The sequence below is a fragment of the Elephantulus edwardii genome, unplaced genomic scaffold (genome assembly GCF_000299155.1).
Source record: "Elephantulus edwardii isolate Elephantulus edwardi_28Jun2011 unplaced genomic scaffold, EleEdw1.0 scaffold00001, whole genome shotgun sequence".
NCBI lineage: Eukaryota > Metazoa > Chordata > Mammalia > Macroscelidea > Macroscelididae > Elephantulus > Elephantulus edwardii.
In genome coordinates, this window is record NW_006399751.1 from 15,204,210 (window position 1) to 15,225,707 (window position 21,498).

At 40.0% G+C, this 21,498-nt stretch overlaps 1 protein-coding gene across 1 annotated transcript in view; it reads left to right on the forward strand.

Moving 5' to 3' along the window:
• The window catches only part of ANKRD44 (ankyrin repeat domain 44), a 209,025-nt gene that overhangs the window by 108,432 nt on the left and 79,095 nt on the right, over positions 1–21,498 (forward strand). Inside the window, exons 12-15 of the mRNA XM_006878739.1 lie at positions 1,057–1,125; positions 5,003–5,143; positions 6,759–6,839; positions 14,969–15,080. Of these exons, the coding sequence (XP_006878801.1) occupies positions 1,057–1,125; positions 5,003–5,143; positions 6,759–6,839; positions 14,969–15,080 (403 nt within the window). The remainder of the gene's footprint in view (positions 1–1,056; positions 1,126–5,002; positions 5,144–6,758; positions 6,840–14,968; positions 15,081–21,498) is intronic.

Here is a 21,498-nt window from a genome sequence, read left to right on the forward strand (position 1 = left end):
CTCTTCAAATTATATATTCTTGTGAGCTACTCAACCTGTGTCAGCCTCTGCCTTTGATCCTTTGGCAACATTAGTAAAAGATAGAGGCGTTGTGTCAGATGACATTATGCTGTACTAAATGCAATTGTCCTAAAAGATTCTTACGTTTTATGGCTGAGGCACCTACTCCAAGCTATAAAAGGTGGATTTGGGGTAGGGAGAGTCCTGACTAGAGTTTACATTAATGAAATAATTTTTCTTATTTAAATTGCAATAAAATTGAAAAAAATCTAGTTTCTTTTGCCTTAGCATTGATGTTTAGGACAATGAGGGATGTTTATTATTCTATGTTCTTTTTTAAAAAAAATACAAGCTTGATGGATAAAATGGCGACATCACTTTGGATTTTTTGTGAAACTCTGATAGGAATTAATATTTTAATAACATGTTCTTCAAAGGAAAATTCACTTTAATGGATCTCTTTCTACTAAACATGATTTATTTCTTCTGCAAATGAGAGAAGATTGGAGGATCACTATGGTCCATTACATCATTTTCAACCTAGGTTCTCTACATTTATTTATCTAGATTACAAGGACAGAAATGCAGCTATTTTATTTTCCATTAAGGAATGTCTGGGTAGAAAATGCTTATCATGATGATTTCATTCTGCTGTGACAAAAAGTAATTCTTAGCCACTACTGGTCAATCTTTAAGGAAGACATGGAATTATTAGAGGTTTACATAGTTGTATTATCTACTCTTGATGGTTTTGAAAAAGAACTTTAGGAAAAGATAAAAAGTCATCACTGAGAGGTTTAATCATGCAATAATAATTAAACTCCTTCCTGTTAGAATTTAAAATATTCCTTCAAGCTCCTTACTGATGTTAGAAGAAATTGTCAAGTCTTTGGATCCTTGAGATGACATATTATTCTAAAATGTTCAGGTTGTATTTTCATTAGCGGAGTTACCATTTCATCTTGACCTGCACTTTGTAGAGAACAGCTCTTTCTGAATGAAGATAGCCCATTATGGACCTTTGCCGTCTTAATGATGTTTCCCCTATCTTTCTAGTAATGTGGAATGTATAAAACTCTTGCAGAGCAGCGGAGCGGATTTCCATAGAAAGGACAAGTGTGGGAGGTATGTAATCAGGAGCTCTGTTTCAAGTGCCTGAATTCAAGAGGGGGGAGCGGTCCCTCAGGAAATCATGTTACCTTGAAATGCTAACCAGGGAAACTAGCAAGATTCCATCCCCAGTAGCAAAACATCCCCTGGCAGAGTCACTGTGAAAAGACCTCCTCTCACAGCTGCTGATTAGGAATGCCAATTATTTCTCTTCTTCATCCCCCCCCCCTTTTTACCTCCTACATAAACGTGGTTTAGAAAATCCCCCTTTTTACCTCCTACATAAACGTGGTTTAGAAAATTCTGTTTGTGAGACAATAGAACCCTTCAGCCCACCCCACATCCCCAAATCTGGCAACATCTGGCAACATCTAGTATCTTTGTGGAATATTTTTATCTTGGGATACATTTTTAGACGTGTTTAAATCATTAAAAAAAAATACTCAATAGTCCTTTATCTATTATGATGGGCCGTAGAAATTGTCTAACCTTGATTGTCCTCTGCCTAGCTAGTAAATGGACAGACACACAGACACAGACACGTGAACGTTTTCTCCCATAATATTTTCCATTCCTCCTACCTGTTGTCTCAGCAATTTGACGCATCCTCTAGACACTCCCTAGTCTCCTTTTCCTAGGTGAAGAATTGAACCAGATGGGGATTCAAAAATGCAAGAAAGAGAGGAAGAAGGAGTGTGCTTCGCAGAGCTTAGCAGTAAAAAGGAAAACAAGTTAGGGATTTGAATGAAAAGCTAGAGAGTGTATTAAGCACAATACATTCCATAGGTGAATCGGTTACCCTCTTCCAAGTGGAAAGGATCCTGTGGAGTTTCAGGGTCCTGGTCTTTATAGAACTTGAGAAAATATATGTAGACTACAGGAGTGATACTCTTGCATTGGTGCTAAATATTCATCTGTCCCTTGGAGGAAATTAGTACAGGATAACCAATGCTTTGACATATGATTTGCTAGGTCCCAACATGGCACTCTCCATGGTGATTGTCATGGTGCCAGTAGAAGTGATTTTTAATACTGTTATGAGGAAAAGGCCATTTTAGAAAATTCTACCTGTTTTTCTGCACCTTTCGAGAAGCCCTTCAGTTATAAGGTTTATTGTCTAAACAATCATTCACTCTGCCTCTTTTTCTCTGGTATAAATAATGTCTTCAGCTTTGGCCTAATAATCTTTCTTGGATGGTGGTGAGAAACTGGTTCTTATCTCTGCTCCCTACCCCCTCATTCTGTTGGATTATCCTCATGTCTGGCCTCCTAACTCTAGTAGTCCTAACATACCTCCTGCCTACTTGCATTCTGGCTCTTTGGTGTTTCCCTATTTCTTCTCTAAATTACCAATTTAAGACATTTAAGACAACTTCTACTGATCCTTCAAGACTCAGGTCAGGAGTCACCCCTTACTGTGATCTGGATTCTCGTCTCTGCTCTAGTCTAATGCACTCTATTTTCTGTTATTGCTGCCTTCATCACTCCCTCTTCTCACGCTCTCTCCCCTCATTTAACTGAAGTCTCTTGGGGATAAGGACTGAGTTTCTCTGTCTCTAGGCCAATCACACGGCTGACACCTAATTATGTTCAGCCCAATTCATTAAAACTTCAGCAATACAATATGTAAAATTTTTATAATTTCCTTCTTTTAGACTGAATAGTGGAGAAAACAACTGATAAAAGAACCTATATAGAAGTAGATGTACTTGGAAGTCATAAATGAATAATTTTTGAAATAAAATTACTTTATTTTTAGTATTTAACTTGGTTATTTGAAATAAAACCCCAAACCCATTGTCAACTCTGATTCTTGAGTATTTGCTAAACCAAAACCCATGGTCATCTGCCTGGTTCATACCCATGGAGACCCACAGCACAGAGTAGAACTGTCCCATTGGGTTTCCTAGGCATATGACCTTACAGAAGCCCACTGCTGTATCTCCCTCCCTTGACGTTTTGATTAGGACCTGAATGCCTTAACCATGGGGTCCTTAGAGCTCTTTGAACATTGGTTTAAATATATCAGAAAAACCTGAAAGTAATTGAGGACTGAAAATACTAAAAAATTAAGTAACATAAAACAAATTACTTCAGATTTCCTCAGTGCCTTACAAAAAGTATTTGTTCTATTATTTCTTCACCTTCTAGTAAACCTATGAGATGACCAAAGGAATATAATTAAACCTGTTTAATGGATGAGGACACTCGTTCCAGACAAACTAAACTAAAAATTTCTACAATACACAAAAGTTTAGACCTAGAAGGGTCAGCTGTGTAGATGTCATTCCGCACCCAGAGATGGGACACTGTTTTGTTCTGTTTACACATACTTTGGACATGTTGTAAGGAGAGACCAGTCCTTGGAGAAGGGCATCATGCTTGGGAGGGTGGAGGGACAGCACAGGAAAGGAAGGCCCTCTATGAGATGGATTGATTAAGTGACTGAGGTAATCAAGATGGGTGTATCAGAGACAGTGAGATTGGCACAGCACAAAGCACAGTTTAGGGCTTTTGTACATAGGGTCGCTATGAGTCGCAAGTGATTCGACGGCACATAACAACAACAACAAATCCCAGGTCTCCTTATCCCATCTGCCTTGTTCTCTCTATTAACCTGCATCTCTGTCCTGAGGGACTTTCTAGTTTAGTGGGGAAGATAAGACAATAACTAAATCTAGACCATTAACTAAAATCTAGACTGTGTGTAATGATAACCCCCAAGACAGACAAGAAGCAATTTCAGATGAGAGAGAGAGAGAGAGAATATGGAATATAAATTGCAAGGACATAAAGATGAGGTAAATTTTGACGAGCGGAACTCTTTAAGGAAGGTGCACTCCTGGAGAAGCAGTGTGGGCAGAGAAGTGTCGATGTGACTGGACCTCCCTCAGATTGTTTGGACATAGCAGTTGGGTATATCAGGGACGGGGATACCATCTGTAAAAGTAGATGAAAGCTAAGAAATTAATGCTTTGGTCAGCTGAGAGCCGGTGAAGATTTGATGATGGGTTAGGGAGAAGGGAAAGGGAGGGTGCAGCCAGGATTTGATGAGAGGTTGTAATAAATAACATTGATCAATTTTTTTAAAAAAGTGTTTGAAATCAATGTTGTCATATGCAGGGACTAGATTTTAGAGAAGAAGCTCTGGGGGCACAGTGGTTCAAGTAATTGCTGTGACCAGAAGGTCAGCAGTTCATGCTCACCAATTGCTCCTAGGGAGAAAGATGTGGCAGTGGGCGTCTGTGACGATTAAAGCCTGGAAAACCCAAAAGGCAATTCTAACCTGTCCTGTAGGGTCGCTGTGGGTAGGAATCAAACTTCACAGCATAGGTTTGGTTTGAGTGGGTGTCTTTTAAAAAACCAACCCAGCTTTTTTAAAAAGAAAATTATTTTATTTTATCTTATTTCTTCTTTTTTTTTATTAGTCTCTTTTCATTCTTTCATTTTATTCTTTCTTTGTGTGTGTACTGTCAAATTGGATCTGACTGGTACAGGAGGAGATTGCCCCGCCTTCTCCAGCAGATCATCTCGTGGATTTGAACCACATACCTCAGGGATTGCAGTGCGGTTTCTTGCTACTAGGCTACCAGAGCTCCCTTCCAACTTTTTAATATCACATGAAAGAAGCCAATGAAGATATTGAAATAGTCCACAAAGCCCAATAGCATAGGCCTGAACAAGGTGGGCACCAGGAGTACAGAGAAGCATAGATCCAGGAGTGCATGGCCTTGCCACTCTCATGCCAAGCTAGCCAGTGACAGGGAGGCATTTGCACCGTGAGAGCAGAAGAACCTTCTAGACTCCTGGGAATAATGCTGACAGGCTTTATGCCAGTGAGGAGTCTGCCTTTCAGATGGAATGATGTCATAGATTGCTGTTTGTTTTCCAGGACCCCTTTGCATTACGCATCGGCAAATTGTCATTTCCACTGTATTGAGACGTTAGTGACCACAGGAGCCAATGTTAATGAAACCGATGATTGGGGACGGACAGCTTTGCACTATGCTGCTGCGTCAGACATGGACAGAAAGTAAGCATGACCTGCTTGTGCTGCTTCTCAGACTGAGGGAGGGTGGGGAGCTTTGTTAAGTTTCCTCCTAACTTCCTCCGTGGAGACTGATAAGAAGCGCTTTCACCCAGAGCAAAAGGCTTTTGAATTGCTTCATCTCTAACCTTAGTTTTCTCATCCTCCTCCCTTTCTGTTTGATTATTACATGTCACTGCACAATTATTTCTCTGTTCTCTGGGTTGGACGCCAAGTAGAGCTGTCAAACCCTGGTGTTCAGTTTGTCCAGCTCTGTTGTGAATAATTTCGACATACAGTGCAGTTTTTAATCATTAATACATAAATGCTTCATTTGCTGGAAAACTTAACATTTGTTACTGTATATACCAGCACTAAAAAACCATATACCATGCATAAACTCTTCCAGTGTGCATTAAATAATTGCTATTGAAGAACTTGGGGCATGAATGCTCTTTCTCAGCAGTGGGAAGAGAGGATGTTGATTGCTCTGGACATATCTGGATTTTTAAGTAGCTGGAAAAAGAGAAGCAGAAATAAGTTAACTAGCTCAAGGGGAAAAATGTAAGTGAAGTATACTCAGTTGGTGAGATTATTCTCACAGGCTTAAGGCTCAAGGCCTCCTTCGAAGGAATGCTTTTAGGTGATCCTGTTTGGGGAACTATTGAGATATTTCCACCTCGTGTTGCAGGATTGATTTTAGGCCAGTGCTAACTGCTTATCCCATATGGCAATGGCTTCCAAACATTTCACATGCCGATTCCCAGTAAGAAATCTATTTTACATCATGGCATATCTATATATTATACATGAGTATGCAACACTATAACAAAAATTTAATGAAACCTTATTTATCTTTACCATGTGTGATGTTTAAGAAACAAAACTGTTGACTGCAGCTTGCTAAATTGATTTTGCAATTCAATAATGGATTATGGTTCATAGTTTCAGAAAACATAGCTCATTTTCCCCTTCATGTTTATATAATATCTTTAAGCTAGTGATAGCCCTCAGAATCCCACAGTTATAGGTAGATTATTAGCATGAAAAATACGTAGCCTATGCTTTGTGTCCAGCTCGGTGCTATTCACTTGAGTTGTAATAGGAGTAGAGGAAGCAGGGGAAGTAAGTGTGTTGCTTCTGCTAAAAGCTGGGGGGTGTGGGGGGGGAGTATATTGAATGGTGAATTGTAGCAGATGAGGATTAATTCAGGCCCCATCTCATATAACTGAGATGCTGAACTGGTGATCAGGCAGCCAGGACTACAGTAGTTCAGAGAAGTCTAAGTAAGGTCACATCCCTTTCACCTGGACTTTAGGATATTAGGAGAAAGGGTGCACCAATTTTGAAGTTAGGAGAAAGGGTGCCAATTGTATTAATCCACATCCCTGGTGCATGTAAGCCTTAGTAAAGTCATGTTCCCTGTTGGGGTCCTTCGGAAAGCACAGGTTCACTGGGTGTCCTTGGAGAGTGCATGCATGCCCTCAAAGTAAAGCACTGTTGCTTATTTCTTTTGGGTTTCAGGTAAAAATAATTGGGATATTAATTATACCCAGATCACTAACGACTTTGCTATTAAAAAGTAATTGCAATTTTTCTTTCTGTTCCATATGCTGAGAAGTAAGACCATGTTAGGAAATGCCCATGAAAATTCAGAAGAACTTGAAAGAGCCAGAGAGCTGAAGGAGAAGGAAGCCGCATTGTAAGTTTCTTCTCAGTTTTTAAGAGCAAGATACTGGGGGGTGGAGGTAGGGGGTAGAGAAAAAAGTGCAACAACGAATGAATGGAAATACAAAATCTCTGTAAATTTCATTAAAATTGATAAAATATTTTTTTTTAAAAAAAAAGAGCAAGATACGATGTGGAATGGCTTTGCCCACTCTCTGGGTCTCCACTTGGGCCAGCCTCCATCTTTTGGAGTTGAACTGAAAGTCTTGATAAAGTGATATGTATGGGTTTGCCTTGAATGAAGAAGAAATCATTCTTTGAATACATCCTTTAGGTCTGCTGATTTTACTCAAGATACTCTTTCTAAAATTGTAAACATTGCTGTAACCATCACTGTGATTGGCCAGCGGGTTTTGGGACCAAGTGTTCAAAGCATCTTTTCTGATTCTGCCATGTTTCCATATGTCTGAGAGGACATAGTACTTCCACTCAGAGAATTAAGTCAGCTCCTCTAGTGTGACCTGGAGAAAAAGATTTAGTAGCTTCTAGAAATTCATTATGAATTGACCTGCAAAGAGAAAGATCAGCAGTCTGAATCCACTAGGTGCCTCTCTGGAGATGGGCAGTCTCCTTACATAAATGTATCACCTCAGAAACTAATGGAGGCTTGAAATGAAGCAGAATTGACTCAGGGACAGTGGGTTTGGGGTTTAGGAGCATGGATGGTAAATAAAGGAAGGAAAGAGACTTGGCTGCTAACTGAAAGGTAGATATTTCAAACCTAACAACAACACTGTGAAAAGACCTGCGGGAGGAAATCTCCGTAAAGATTGTTTTTGTTGTTGTTGTTTTTGTGTACCATTGAGTTGGAACCGACCTGTAGCTGACCTTCCAGTGGGTTTTCAAAGGCAGTTAATTCACACAAGAGGAAATTGTCCATCCTTCTCCAGCACAGCAGCTGGTGCCTTTGAGATTGCAGTGCTGCTGTTTACCACTAACCCACCAGTGCTCCCTCCCATAAAGAGCCTAGAAAATGCCATGGGTCTCTCTGCTCTGTTGTATAAGGGTCTCTCTACTCTGTTGTACAAGGGTCTCTATGAGCTGGAGCTGACTTGACTCCATGTTCATTCTCTCCTATGTATCATCTGTGACCAGCTCCCTACAAACAGTTATTCCTCTCCCGCCTCATCCTACCTGCTTCTCTTTGGGTTTTTTCATTTGTTTGTTTTTAATATTCATTTATTTGTGTACATTTTCCTCCTGCTCCCTCCATTCTGCTTCCCCTAGTCCTCTTTGCAAAGCATCTCTTAAGCCAGATTGTTGTCATACATACAATGCCTAATCATATATTCCTTTTAAATAGTTCTTTCTCTCATCTGTTCCAATGCAGTATTCATTATAGATTCACTCCTTTCCTATTCTCCCCCTAACCCCCATGTCAGTCCAGTTGAGCAGTAGTGTTACACAGGCACCTGCGTCTCTTTGGCCTCTGATGGAGACATAGCTGTTGTTGAGATAGGGACTGGTGTGATTGACATGTCCTGTGTGTATGTAGGGGCACAACATGGGGAATGCCTGATGCCTCGTCCTCCAGGAGTCCTCTCCGCCCTTTAGGTCACAGTGATGCGTGTACACTGCCCGGTGCAATGGCTGCTACTAGACAAGTGCTCAGCAAATGTTGAAAAATAGAACAAATGAACAAACTTGTGCTCTGTCCCTGTGGGACCCAGTGCTCTGGAAGGATACACACACGATCATTAACTTATTTGTACGTTTCCCCAGTTGTCCAAAACCAAACAAAAACCATCAAGTCAACGCCGACACTTGGGAACTCATGTGCCCCAGAGTAGGAATGTGCTCGCCAGGGCTTCAGTGGCTGGTGTTTCAGAAGTAGATTGCCAGGCCTTTCTCCCAACCTGCTGCTGGACACAGTCTAACTTCTAGCTTTTCCATTAGCAGCAAATGCCACTGGCATCATTAGGGAAGAACAGGGCCTGTAAATCACATGGGTGGCACTAAAATGATTGTTGATAATTTTTTTTTACAGTGCTTAAGCAGAGATTTAAAAAAAAATGAAAATACCCCTGTAGCCAGTTATAATAACACAAGCATTTTTCCGAAACCCAGCTTACATTTATCAATATATCTCCAACGCTATATTTACTTTTTGAATCTACTGATGTGCTCAAGTCAGAGCTGTCATTATTACCCAGTTACAGCAGTGCTTTGGATCACATGATTTCTTCTGCTCATGCTACAATATGTGTTATTGCTGCCAATGTTTTTATAGTCACTGATTTTGTCAAATTTTTTTGTGTGTGTTTTAAGTATACTATTTTGGTAATTACTTGTAGAGGGGCTTCAGGCCTTTTGTTTATAGGGTCACAATAAGTCATGCTGGACTCGAAGACAAACAACAATATATGTCACTTTTTGAGAATTAACTAGTAATTAGAGTAAAGAGGAAAATTTTTTTAATATTTTTAAATTTTTTTTATTTTGTATGTGTACAGTCAAATTGGGTCTGACTGCTACAGGAGGAGATTACCCCTCCTTCTCCAACAGAGCATCTGGTGGATTCTAACTGTGTACCTATGGAATTACAGTGCTGCTTCTTGCCACTAGGCCACAAAGAAGAGAAAATTTTTTTGTTTTGTTTTGGTTTTGGGGTTTTTTTTTATTATTATTTTGTGTGTGTACCATCAAATTGGATCTAACTGGTACAGAGGAGATTGCCCCTCCTTTTCCAGCAGAGCATCTGGTGGAGAAAATTTTTTAGAACCTGCTCATTTTGCTAATAATATAACTAATAATGTTATAGTTCAATGTAGAAAGATTTTACAAAACAATTTTGTTCTTAGTATACATATAATCTAAGAAGTACTGTATTTAAGCATTTTGCAGCAATATTTTGAGTTGTGATGCTGGAGAAGAATACTGAATATCCCATGGACTGCCAAAAGAACAAAGAGATATGTCTTGGAGAAATTGTAGCCATAGTGTTTTTTTCTGGCAAAGATGGTGAAGCTTCGGGAGCTCTGGTGGCCTAGTGGCAAGAAGCTGCGCTGTAATCCCAAAGGCACATGGTTTGAGATGACCAGCAGCTTTGCAGGAGAAGGATAGGCAGTTTCCTCCTGTGTGATTAACAGACTCTGAAAACTCACCGGAGGGTCAGCTATGGGTCAGTTCCGACTCGACAGTACACAACAACCACAGATAGACAAGGCTATTTCTTGGAAAGGGATATCCTGCTTGGAAAGATGGAGGGTCAGTGAAGGATAGGCAGACCTTAATTGACACAGACATTTCAGCAGTGGCCCCTAGTACGTAAGAGGTGTTGAGAATGGCACAGTATAGGTCAGGGTTCACATCAGCTGTTTACAGGTTGGTTATGAGTCTAACTCAAGTCAACATGAGATTCAACAGCAAGGACATCCTGTGGGAGTTCTGGTGGCGTAGTGGTAAGAAGCCACACTCCAATCTCAAAGGCACTCTGTTCAAATCCACCAGCTTCTCTGTGGGAGAAGGATGGGCATTGTCCTCTCGTGTCATTCTCTCCCTCTGAAACCCCCCTAGAGGGTCAGTTCTGAGTCAGTTCCGACTCAATGGCACACACCCCACATTCTATGGTAAAGGGAGTTTTATTATGAAGTCTATAGGGAGTTGCACTGCTAACCTGAAGGGGAGATCTCTTTGGTGGTTCAAATTCACCCCCAGTTACTTGGAAGACAGATGAACCATCTCTTCCACTGCACTTTATATAGCCTTGGACTCATGCTGGAAGGCCGACTATGAGTTGGTTTCAATTCTTCAACAATGAGTTTTTAAAATTTGATTCTATGCTTAAAATTGATACTAAACTTAACTGTGGATTCTATGTGTACACGAGGAGATCTCGGGTGGGGGAGGTGACAGTGTGAGTTACTGCACTGGGTGACCAGCCCTCATGACACTGCTCTTTGCAGCCTGGGATTCTTGCCATTTGTGGGAGAAAGCCTTTTCCCTGTGGCCTGATGCTCCCTGTCCAGTCAAAGGCCTTCTGACCTCCCACTGGGCTTTTCTTGTGCCCAGGCCATTGTGGAAGGATTGAGTTCTGTGTCCCTTTTCAGATTTGAACCAGGGTGGAGGATAGGAAGAAACACAAACTGTGAGTGAAGCAGAATTACTGCCAAGGTTTTTACTCATAACCTCAAATTTAAATTGTGATATTTAAATATTATGACATTTAAGCCACCTCAACATACCCCTTTTCCCACTGAACTACAAGCTTGCCTTGAGCTGGAGAGCTCTGTTGTGCAAGAATAGGTAGTTATCCCTTCCTCGATATGTGCCCATGACCTCAGGTCCTGCTCAGGTACCAAAATTGCTAGTTAGGGCCCTATAAGGAGAAAAGATAGATGTTCTCAGTTAAAATGTGAAATTCATATTCCCTTAGAATCCATGCAGAAGTTATTAAAATTCTGTATCACTGGTGTTATTTCTAATAATACTGTTAGTAGTATGGTTCAGCTATGTTCTTGGTAACCCTGTAAGACAATTCCAAATGCTTCTCAAATTCCACACACCCCACTTACCAGCCCACATCTAAAATATAATCCACTGAGAAGTTAGATATTGTGTATCTACCATAATACTACCATCAAGGACTCTCCTTCATAGGGTCGCTATGAGTCGCCTGCGACTCGACGGCACTTAACAACAACAACAACAACAACAACCATAATACTATTCCTATTGTATTATTATATAAAGGGATGAATTGAGTTGAAAGTAAGTCACAGCAGGATACTAGACATAAGAGTTTAAATATTAAAAAGAACTTCTTTATAAGATTGTTGTTGTGTACTATCAAGTAGGAACTAACCCATTGCTGACCCTCCAGCGGTTTGTCAGAGACCATTAATCACACAGGAGGAGACTGCCCATCTTTCTCGCACAGTGCAGCTGGTGGATTTGAACCGTATGCCTTCAGGATTGCAGCACAGCTTCTTAACACAGCATGATTAGAAGGATTCTACTAATAATTTCATTTACTGTGGAACATTTTACAGCTAAATTATGTGATGTGCAGCCATCTGGTTTATGACTTCATTTTTTTTTTCTGCAAAGAAATGATCTATTTTAATTGTATCCATGTGTTCTGACCATGGCAAGAGCAGTTAGGAAATTAAAGGATGCATTTCATTGCATCAGTCTGCTATAAAAGATCTCTTTAACTTGCTCAAAAGCAGAGATACCACCAGGAGCCTGACTTGTGCTATGCTATTTTCTGTCACCTCGTACACATGTGAAAGCTGAGCAGACTAAGGAAGGTTGAAGAAAAAGGAATGCTTTCAAAGAGTCATGCAGTTGGTAAACAATACTCAATATCCACTGACTGCCATAAGAATAAAACTGTCTTGGAAGATACAGCCAGAGTGCCTTCTAAGGCCAGGGTAAAGGGAATGTGTCTCCCACACTTTGGATATCAGGAGAGACCAGTCCCTGAAGACCATCACGCTTGGTCAAGTAGAGGGTTAGTGAAAAAAGAGAACGACCTTTTGGAACCATCTCAAGGGTATCTAACAATAATGAGTGATTTACTCTTTTATGCCAAGAAAGAGATAAATCCATTGAAAAGATGGTTGAATAAATTTTAGACAATATTGGTTGGAAGGTCACTTTGAGGCATAGACTTGCATTTACAATCTGAAAACATTGGTTTGAGTATGCAATGCATCACTTTGCCTTACAAAGGACACATTATCCCAGCGGCATAGGAATAATGCTGACATTCTGGAGCTTTTCTCACCTCTAAGCTCTCCCATTTTTATTCCATGGGATCATCCCGTTCTCCTACGGCCTGACAGTACTCGTTAAATCCATGAAGGCTTGTGAGGAAGAGCTGGGAGCTTTTTAGCAAAATGATGCTGCAGCTCTTCTTTTACATTTCCAATGATTTTGGCGTTTAAAGGGAAATTACAACTGTCAGAAAGGGCATTTTAAAATGACTTATTTTATCTCTAGCTTATCTGTCTAAAGTATATCTGATATTAAGTGCTTTTTTTCTACGTATGTGGTCACTAAATTCATCCTTTATACTTTAAAATTACTTATCCATTCCTTTTCTTCTAATTTATTCTTAAGTTCTTTTTTTCCTTACACTTTCATTTTTCAGCCTTTTAATTTAGTCTCCAAAAGCCAGCTGACTCCACTGAGATTTACCCTGTTGCAATGTTCTGACCATTTCTTTTGAGGCATTTTAAATGGCTCTTGAATATGGCTCTCTAACAATTATTATTTATTATTTGGTGGGTCGTGGTACTAGGGATATTGTAGCTGATGTTAGATGGATCTTAGCTGAAAGCAGAGAATACCAGAAGAATGTCTATCTGTGTTTCATTGATTATGCAAAGGCATTTGACTGCGTGGATCATAACAAACTGTGGCTGACTCTGAGAAGAATGGGAATCCCAGAACGTTTAATTGTGCTAATGCGAAACCTATACTTGGACCAAGAGGCAGTCGTCAGAACAGAGCAGGGCAACACTGCATGGTTCAAAATTGGGAAGGGTGTACGTCAGGGATGTGTCCTGTCTCCATACCTTTTCAAACTGTATGCAGAGCAGATTATCCGAGAGGCTGGGCTCTATGAGGAGAGGCATGGCGTTAGGACTGGTGGACGATCTATCAACAATCTGCGTTATGCAGATGACACAACCTTGCTCGCTGAAACTGAGGAGGACCTCATACACTTACTGCAGAGGGTCAAGGACTGCAGCCTTCAATATGGACTGAGGCTCAATGTTAAGAAGACAAAAATTCTCACCACTGGACCAATCGGTAGCATCAGGATGGATGGCCAAGAGATTGAGATTGTTCACAGCTTCAGTTTGCTCGGCTCCACATCAACACTCTTGGCACCAGTAGCTAGGAAATAAAAAAATGTATTGCGATGGGAAAATCTGCGGTTAGGGACCTCTCCAAAATACTGAAGAGCAACAGTGTCTCTCTGGAGACTAAGGTGCGCCTGATACAGGCCATAGTTTTTGCAATCACTTGTTATGCATCAGAGAGTTGGACAATGACTAGGGAGGATAGAAGGAGAATTGACACCTTTGAGCTGTGGTGCTGGAGAAGAGTATTGAATGTACCATGGACTGCCAAGAAAACAAACAGATGCATCGTAGAGAGGATTAAACCAGGCTGCTCCTTGGAGGCAAGGATTCTGGGGCTTCGTCTGACATACTTTGGACATGTTGTAAGGAGAGACAGGTCTTTAGAGAGGGACATCATGCTGGGTAGAGTGGAGGGATAGCGCAGGAGGGGAAGACCCTCTATGAGGTGGATTGATTCAGTGACTGGGGTACTCGGGATGGGTGTGTCAGAGGTAATGAGATTGGCACAGGATAGAGCATGGTTTAGGGCTGTTGTACATAGGGTCGCTATGAGTCGCAAACGACTCGACGGCACATAACAACAAACAACAACAATCTTGATGCCAGGCAGGATAGAAAAACCAAAAACTTAATCAACCAAAACAACCTAATCATCCTTTTGTTCTTGAGGATCTCTTTTAGGTTGAAATAAATCCTATTTTTTCTCTCCTTCACTCACTCTTTCTTTGCACATATGCTCATCTATACAATTCACAAGACTGTATTACTGTAGGCTTTCTAAACAAATAAAAAAATTCCCAAAGTACTTTGTAAAAAATGCATATTGTTGTGCTGTGGCACCATCAAGCTGACAACTCACAGCAGATGACCAGAGCCTCGCCCTGCCTTCACCATCTTCACAAGAGGCTCCAGCGCATTGGTACAGTCGCAGTGTCAGCACGTCTGGTCCTCTTTTCCGTGGACCCTCTGCTTTTCCAAACATGATGCCTTTTTCCAAGGTGTAGAACCTCCTGACCACATCTCCAAAGTATGTGAGACCAAGTTTCACCGTCCCTGCCGCTAAGGAGCATCCATGTTTCACTTCCTCCAAGACTGATTGATTAGTTCTCTGAAGAGTCCCTGGTGTACTCTTCTCCAATTCCACAATTCCAAGTCGTCAGATCTTCAGTCTTCCTTCACTGCCCAACTTCCACATGCAAACGTCCATAAAAAGAGGTCATTTCTGTGGATGGTCTTTTTCTGCTCAGAGATGTTTTCAAATACTCCTACGTTTTTATATTTACAGATGCTTAGAGTTTCTGCTTCAGAATGATGCAAATCCATCCATCCGGGACAAAGAAGGTTACAATAGCATACATTATGCTGCTGCCTATGGTCACAGACAGTGTCTGGAGTTGGTGAGTAGGTTTGTTTTGTTTTCTCTAGTGCTGTGTGAGGACACACATGCGCGCGACACACACACACACACAACTGATCCAAACCTTTCAGCAAATGCTCTCACTGCCTCCTTGAAGATCCCTGTAATAAGCAAGTAAGCAGCTTTGTTTTGTATGCTCTGTAGATCTCTTCTGTCTCTGCTCATTCTAAACTCAGAGCTGGTGATTATCTCTTCCACGTTAACTTGCTGGGATGTCAGCCCTGTTTATATTTTAAAGATGGTTCATAAAAGCTCCCATCTCATTGCTGTTGAGTCGGGACCAACTTCTAACTGACCCTCTAGCGAGTTTTGAAAAGCTATTGGTCCCCCAGGAGGAACTTTTCCATCTTTCTCCTGTGGCGCAGTTGGAAGGTTTGAGCTGCCTGCCTTTGGGTTGTTAGTGACACTCCTTAGCACTAGGCCACCAAAGTTCCACTTAAAGACAGTTAGGACGTATCTAATAAGCGTAATATATATTTCATGAGGCAAACTTGGCATCTTGATGCTCAGTAACTCACTTAAAGTTGCCTTAGGGTTTTGCCGTTGTGATGTGGGCACTGACAGTGGCTAGCCATTCATCTTCCCTTTCAGAATCAGCTGATCCATGTGAGAAAGACGGGCAATTTCCTCCCATTACGATTTACAGTCCTATTAGTTTGCCCATTTACATTTTACAAGTCTTTTGTTTTGTGACGTTAGTGGAAACCTTGTAATGTGACAGCACTCTCCTAAGTTCCCCCCCCCCCACTCCTCCACTTCACTGCACCCATCTTGCCTTCCTGCCTCTGAACTTCGTTTTTAGACAAATGCTGCCCTTTCTATTTCATGCTCCTCTTCTGAGGAGCATTCTTTTCACATGTTCACATCATGGGGCTGTTAATTGTTTGGGTGAAAGATGATCGCTGAAAGTGTTCTTTGGGTTCCGGGTTTAAAGGCTGTCCAAGGAGGTTGGTTGTCTGGTGGTAAAAAGCTGTGCTGCAATCCCAAAGGTGCATGGTTCAAATCCACCAGCTGCTCCATGGAAGGAGAATGGGCATCTTCTCTTGTGAGATTTACTGCTGAGAGGGTCAGCTATGGGTTGGGTCTGACTAAAATGGCACACAACAACAACAACAAGCAGCGCTGTGGTTCCATAGCTTCTCTCAGACAATTAAGGCCAGTCATTTTTATTATTTTGAATTTAGTTCTGCATTTTCTCTATCATTCTGTGTAGAACCTCCAATTTGATCCTGATCACAGCAGAGAGAGTATAGGTCTTCTGTTCTCAAGCCAGAGGTTGGTGGACTGTTTTGGGGAATGGTAAACTTTATCTTGTTTGACCTGTTGGTGGCTTTTTTCTTGTTTTCTTTAGATTAAATTCTATCATGGTTCCTATTTAGTTATTGTGACTGTATAAGAAATCCCCACAATACCCTAAAATTTAGTAATGTCTTTAGTGATGCTGTTTAGAAATTAAAGACAAATTTTTAAAAAGTACAACAATGAATGAATGGAAATCCAAAATCTCTATAAATGTTCATTAAAAGTAATAAAATGAAATAAAACACACACACACACACACACACACACAAAGACATTAACGACAATTTTTTTTTTGTTGATTCACATTTCATGAAATGGGGTTACGCAGGACCTTACAAGAAGATACATATATGATTTCTCTTTCACAGGGGAAGCACCAAGTTTTTACTTGGTAAAGCAAACCAGGGTAAATGGTTTCACATCAAAGAAAAATGCCAAAGATAGACAAGAATTTGTCAAATGACAAACTTTCTTTAACATAAATTCCTGGTCGAACATTAATTCTTTAGGCCGCAGCTCAACTAGCCAATTTGTCTGAAGCATACTACCTAAACATTTTGATGTGTCTTGAGATTGGTTGTTGATCAAGTAAATTCTAGCTGAAGTCCTTAAATGGTAAAAGCAAATTCATTTATTTAAAAAAGAAGTGAAAGTTGAGTAAATGCTGATGTGAAAGCCTTGTGTTACTATTAAGACATTTATAGCTGACCTATTTTTCTATCTAGATACAAATTTGCAAAGAATGCTGACAGAAATACTATGAAAAAGTCTCAACAATTGAAAATTTAATTTGGGAATATAGATGAGAAAGAAAGCTTGAGATATATATATATATATATAGTCTCTGACTACAACACTGTAGTTTCTAGCTTCATTTAACATTATCAGTTCTATTTCCCGATTTTCTACTAATTAAATCATCTCTTCTTGAATCCAGCTGTGTAAATATTTTTAACAAGCAGTAAGCAATTCTTCATCTAGGCGAAAAATTTCATTTATTGTTTTTTTATTTGAAAGCTGAATGACTTTAGTTAGTAAGATAGAAATGAAAATCCCAACTTAATCCAAGACAGAGTTTTGTTTAAATCTGAAGTCACGTTATTTAGATGCACCAGAACCTCACTCTAAAAAAACAACAAACCCATTACCTCTATGGTGACTGATAACAGTAGAGTTCACTGAATATCATTTCATTGTTCTTGTGGATCAACAATTCATGAGTGACTTCACAGAGCAATCTGGTTTTCATGTTGTTGTTTATTGGTCCAGTTTGCTTTCTTGTTGTTGAGTGAAATCTGTACTGAATGCTGTAGTGGTTGAACTGCTTCCCTAAGTGCTTCAAGTTTTCTTCTATTTCTGTAAGCAAGGCTGTGCCATCTGCATATCACAAGTTGTTAATGAGTCTTTCTCTGATCCTAAAGTCATGATCTTCTTCATGTAACCCAGCTTCTCAGATTATCTGTTCAGCATCAAGATTGACTAGGGACAAAATACAAACCTGATGCACATCTTTCCTGATTTTAAACCACACGGTATCCACTTGTTCTGTTCAAATGACTGCTGCTTGGTTTATGTACACATTCCACGTGAATACTATTAAGTGCTCTGGAATCTCCATTTCCCCTAATATTAACTTCATCAATGAAGCTTTTCTCTATCCACATCATTAAAGTTAACTCTGCTTTGGAGAAAAAGCTATATTTTTTAAATTTTAAATTGATTTTCATGAAAGTTTTAAGAGACTTTGGATTTCCATTCATTCATTGTTGCACTTTTCTCCCTGACCACCCCTCCCCCTAATTTGCTTTTCTTTTTAAAAAGTAAAAGAAAAAATTCTTTCATTGTCATTTAATCCCTCCCCCCAACACCACTGCACTATGCTACCTACATTCTGGACTCCTGTCATAACAATAATAACTAATAACGTCAGTCCTGTTTTATAACAGTGGCATTATGCCATATTTGTCTTTTTGTGACTTCGATATTTCACTCAGCATGATGTCCTCCAGGGTCATCCATTTTGTGTAATATATCATGAGTTCCTTGTTTTTCTATGCTGTATAGTATTGCATTGTGTGAATATATCAGAGCTTCTCTATCCATTCGTTTGTTGATGGGTACTTGGGTTGTTTCCAGCTCTTTGCTATTGTGAACAAAATTGAAATTAACTATTTTGAGTGCCTTCCAAATTGAGGACCTTATGTTCTGGCAGTAGTGCTGATTTTCAGTGGCCCCTTATTCCAGAAATGGAAGGCCCTCTGAAACCTGTCCACTGTGGGTGACAGCATGTGAAAGACTGATGACATAGTTTCCAGCATTAGAACACACAAGCTACTAGTACAACACACTGACAGATGCGTGGTGGAACAGCAACCCTAAACACTCTAAATACATTTTTTCCTCTTAAATTTGTTATTTTTATGTGTTTACTTGTGTTTTATTGATTATGCAAAGGCATTTGACTGTGTATATCATAACAAATTATGGATGACATTGAGAAGAAAGGGAATCCCAGAACACTTAATTGTGCTCATGGGAAACCTATACCCAGACCAAGGATTTTGCCCTTTAGAAGCTAGGTTGGAGTAGAAAAGAATGGATGGCTATCAGAAGCAACTTACCCATGCAGTTGGTGAAGTTTCTCTTTAAGGCTTCCTCCCATCTACTTAAGCAATTTCTGTGATTGTGCATATTATTAAATATGTGTCATTAATTTTGATGAATACTTGACTCTGATATTTAGCTTGCTCTGTCCTTACTTCACATTCATGGTTTGTGGCTCATGTCCATGACTATAAACTTGGAAATTTATAAGTCATACTATGTCATGCGTTCACTCTATTTTTCTTGAATAAAGTAGGAATAGAAATCACTATTTTCACTCTCTCTCCCAATGCAAACTCATATTTTGCATAGTAAGATCTGTGAGCATGAAACTTCTGAAAAGTGCTATGAATCTTTTAGTCTTGACAGATAGTTAAGGATCAGAATTCTACCAAGCCTACCCATGTAGCCAGGGTTCTGGTCTGGTTATGATCAAAGATGTCCGTACTAGGTCTGCAAACAAAAATCTCCGCTCGAGGTGTGTGGAGAGCTACAATCAGTCATATTCAATTGGACTTAAAATATCAAAGCAGAGTAGAGGAAGCTTAGCCAATAAAGTGTCTTGTGTTTGAACAAAATGTGTGTTGGAGTGGAGGAAGGGAACTGGCAAAGGAGACCTCTAAGCCTCCTTTTCCTTCTATTTGGAATATATTTTAAATGATGCTGAGGAGAAAAAAAAAATCCGAGAATTATGTCCTTATTTGGAGTGTGTGGGTTTATATTGGCATACTGTTTATCTTTAATAATATTAACATTTTGTCTGTGAATATAAAGATCTTTGTGGCTTTGTTGTTGGAATGGAAAAATATATGTGCCAATGTAACTACACAGAGCGCCCACAGAAATTTAGAGAGATTGTTTAAAAATCTCAGGCCTGTGATTAAATGCAGTTGAAGATTTTGCTATGCCAAATCATTTGAAATTTGGCTGCTTCCCCAGGACCATTTCCCCTTTTCACTGTTGAACTTCAACTTTGAGTGTATATGGGGGTAACAAATGCTCCTGCATATGTGATTTTGGAGTTCCTAGGATTCTCTGAAAATACAGTGAAAATGTCTATATTTTGGACATCTGAATAATTAAATTATGCAGCTTTCAAATAAACTGCTGGAATGTTTTGGGTTGTTTCTTTGCATTGGTCACAGGACTTTAAGAAAACCATTACTATCTGGCTTTGAATAAATATACATGTATGTGTAAAGTTTACTTACATTAGCATTATCTAATTAGTCTTCCCAAGGTGAAGAAAGCAGTATTATGGAGGAGAAGTTAAAAACAGAAGGCTCTTCCGGGGTCATCTGAGGACAAGCAGATAAAAACCCAGTAACCTTGAACTCCAGGCTCAAACAAATCTCCTGTGACCTTTTTGTGTCCCCAGAGGTGCTGCTAAGAGATTGATTTGGGATGTACTTGACCTCCAAGCAGGCAGCCATCCAATAGGCAGCATTCTCTGGAAAACTCAACAATGCTCCTCTTGTTTTTCTTCCATTTAATTCCATTTTTAGGAGGAACATGAAGTCTTATGGGAACGCTGATTAAGGGAGGGGGCAGAGGGTAGGAATGGAGACTTTGATGCTACTTGCAGTCCACTCACTGCCATGAATAGAAATGTAAATGTACAAAATTTGAATCACAATTTGGATGTGAGTCAATATTCAGAACAGTGAAAGAGATACTATGTTATGGCAAAATGTTCTCTTTATTTCTTTGTGATGTGGCAGGGTGGAAAAGTAGTTTTAGCTTGACTGTAAATGCATTTGGCTTTGGATGGAAGAGCCAGTCAACAGGATGTTAAAATAAAATCATTTCAGTTTCACCTGTGGTGGAGAGCCCAGGACAGAAGAGCTGTTGCCCCACATTTCAAAATTAGATAGTAGTTTATTAATTCATGCCCCCCCCTCCCCATTTCTAACTTCAGTGTTGATGACAAGTTGGAATTCAGAGGGATGCTTTTATTGGCAATAGCTCTGCTATGAATCCCAGCCCTTCATTCCAAGGAAAAAGCATTCCTTTCTCTTGTCCCCCAAACCTAGTAAGTGAACTTTCAATACCACCATGGCTATCTATCTATGTCTCCTGCAATTTAACGAACAAAGTGGACTGTTAGATCTAAAGGTTCTAACTGGAGTTTGCTTGCCAGACATTTACCAAAATAGAGGACTGTGTTTGAGATAGAATTCTACCCTCTCCAAATGATGGGTCAAAAGTGCATGTTTCCTCATGTCCACATGTGGCCAGAAGACAGAGCTGGCCTGAAGTTCTCCTACATTGTGTTAAAGAGATCTGACTGGAGGAGCAGGGAGACAAGGAAGGAAGGAGGGAGGATGTGTGTGTGCTGCAAAATCTAATTAAGTATCCCAGGAATAGACAATTAGAAGCATCTGAGGCAGTCCAAGGAAATCACTGTAAGAGGAAGCCCATCAGTCAGACTGCCCGTCCACGCTTGAATGTCTCCTTTTCTGCCCACACAGTAGCAGAGGGGTCAGAGGTAG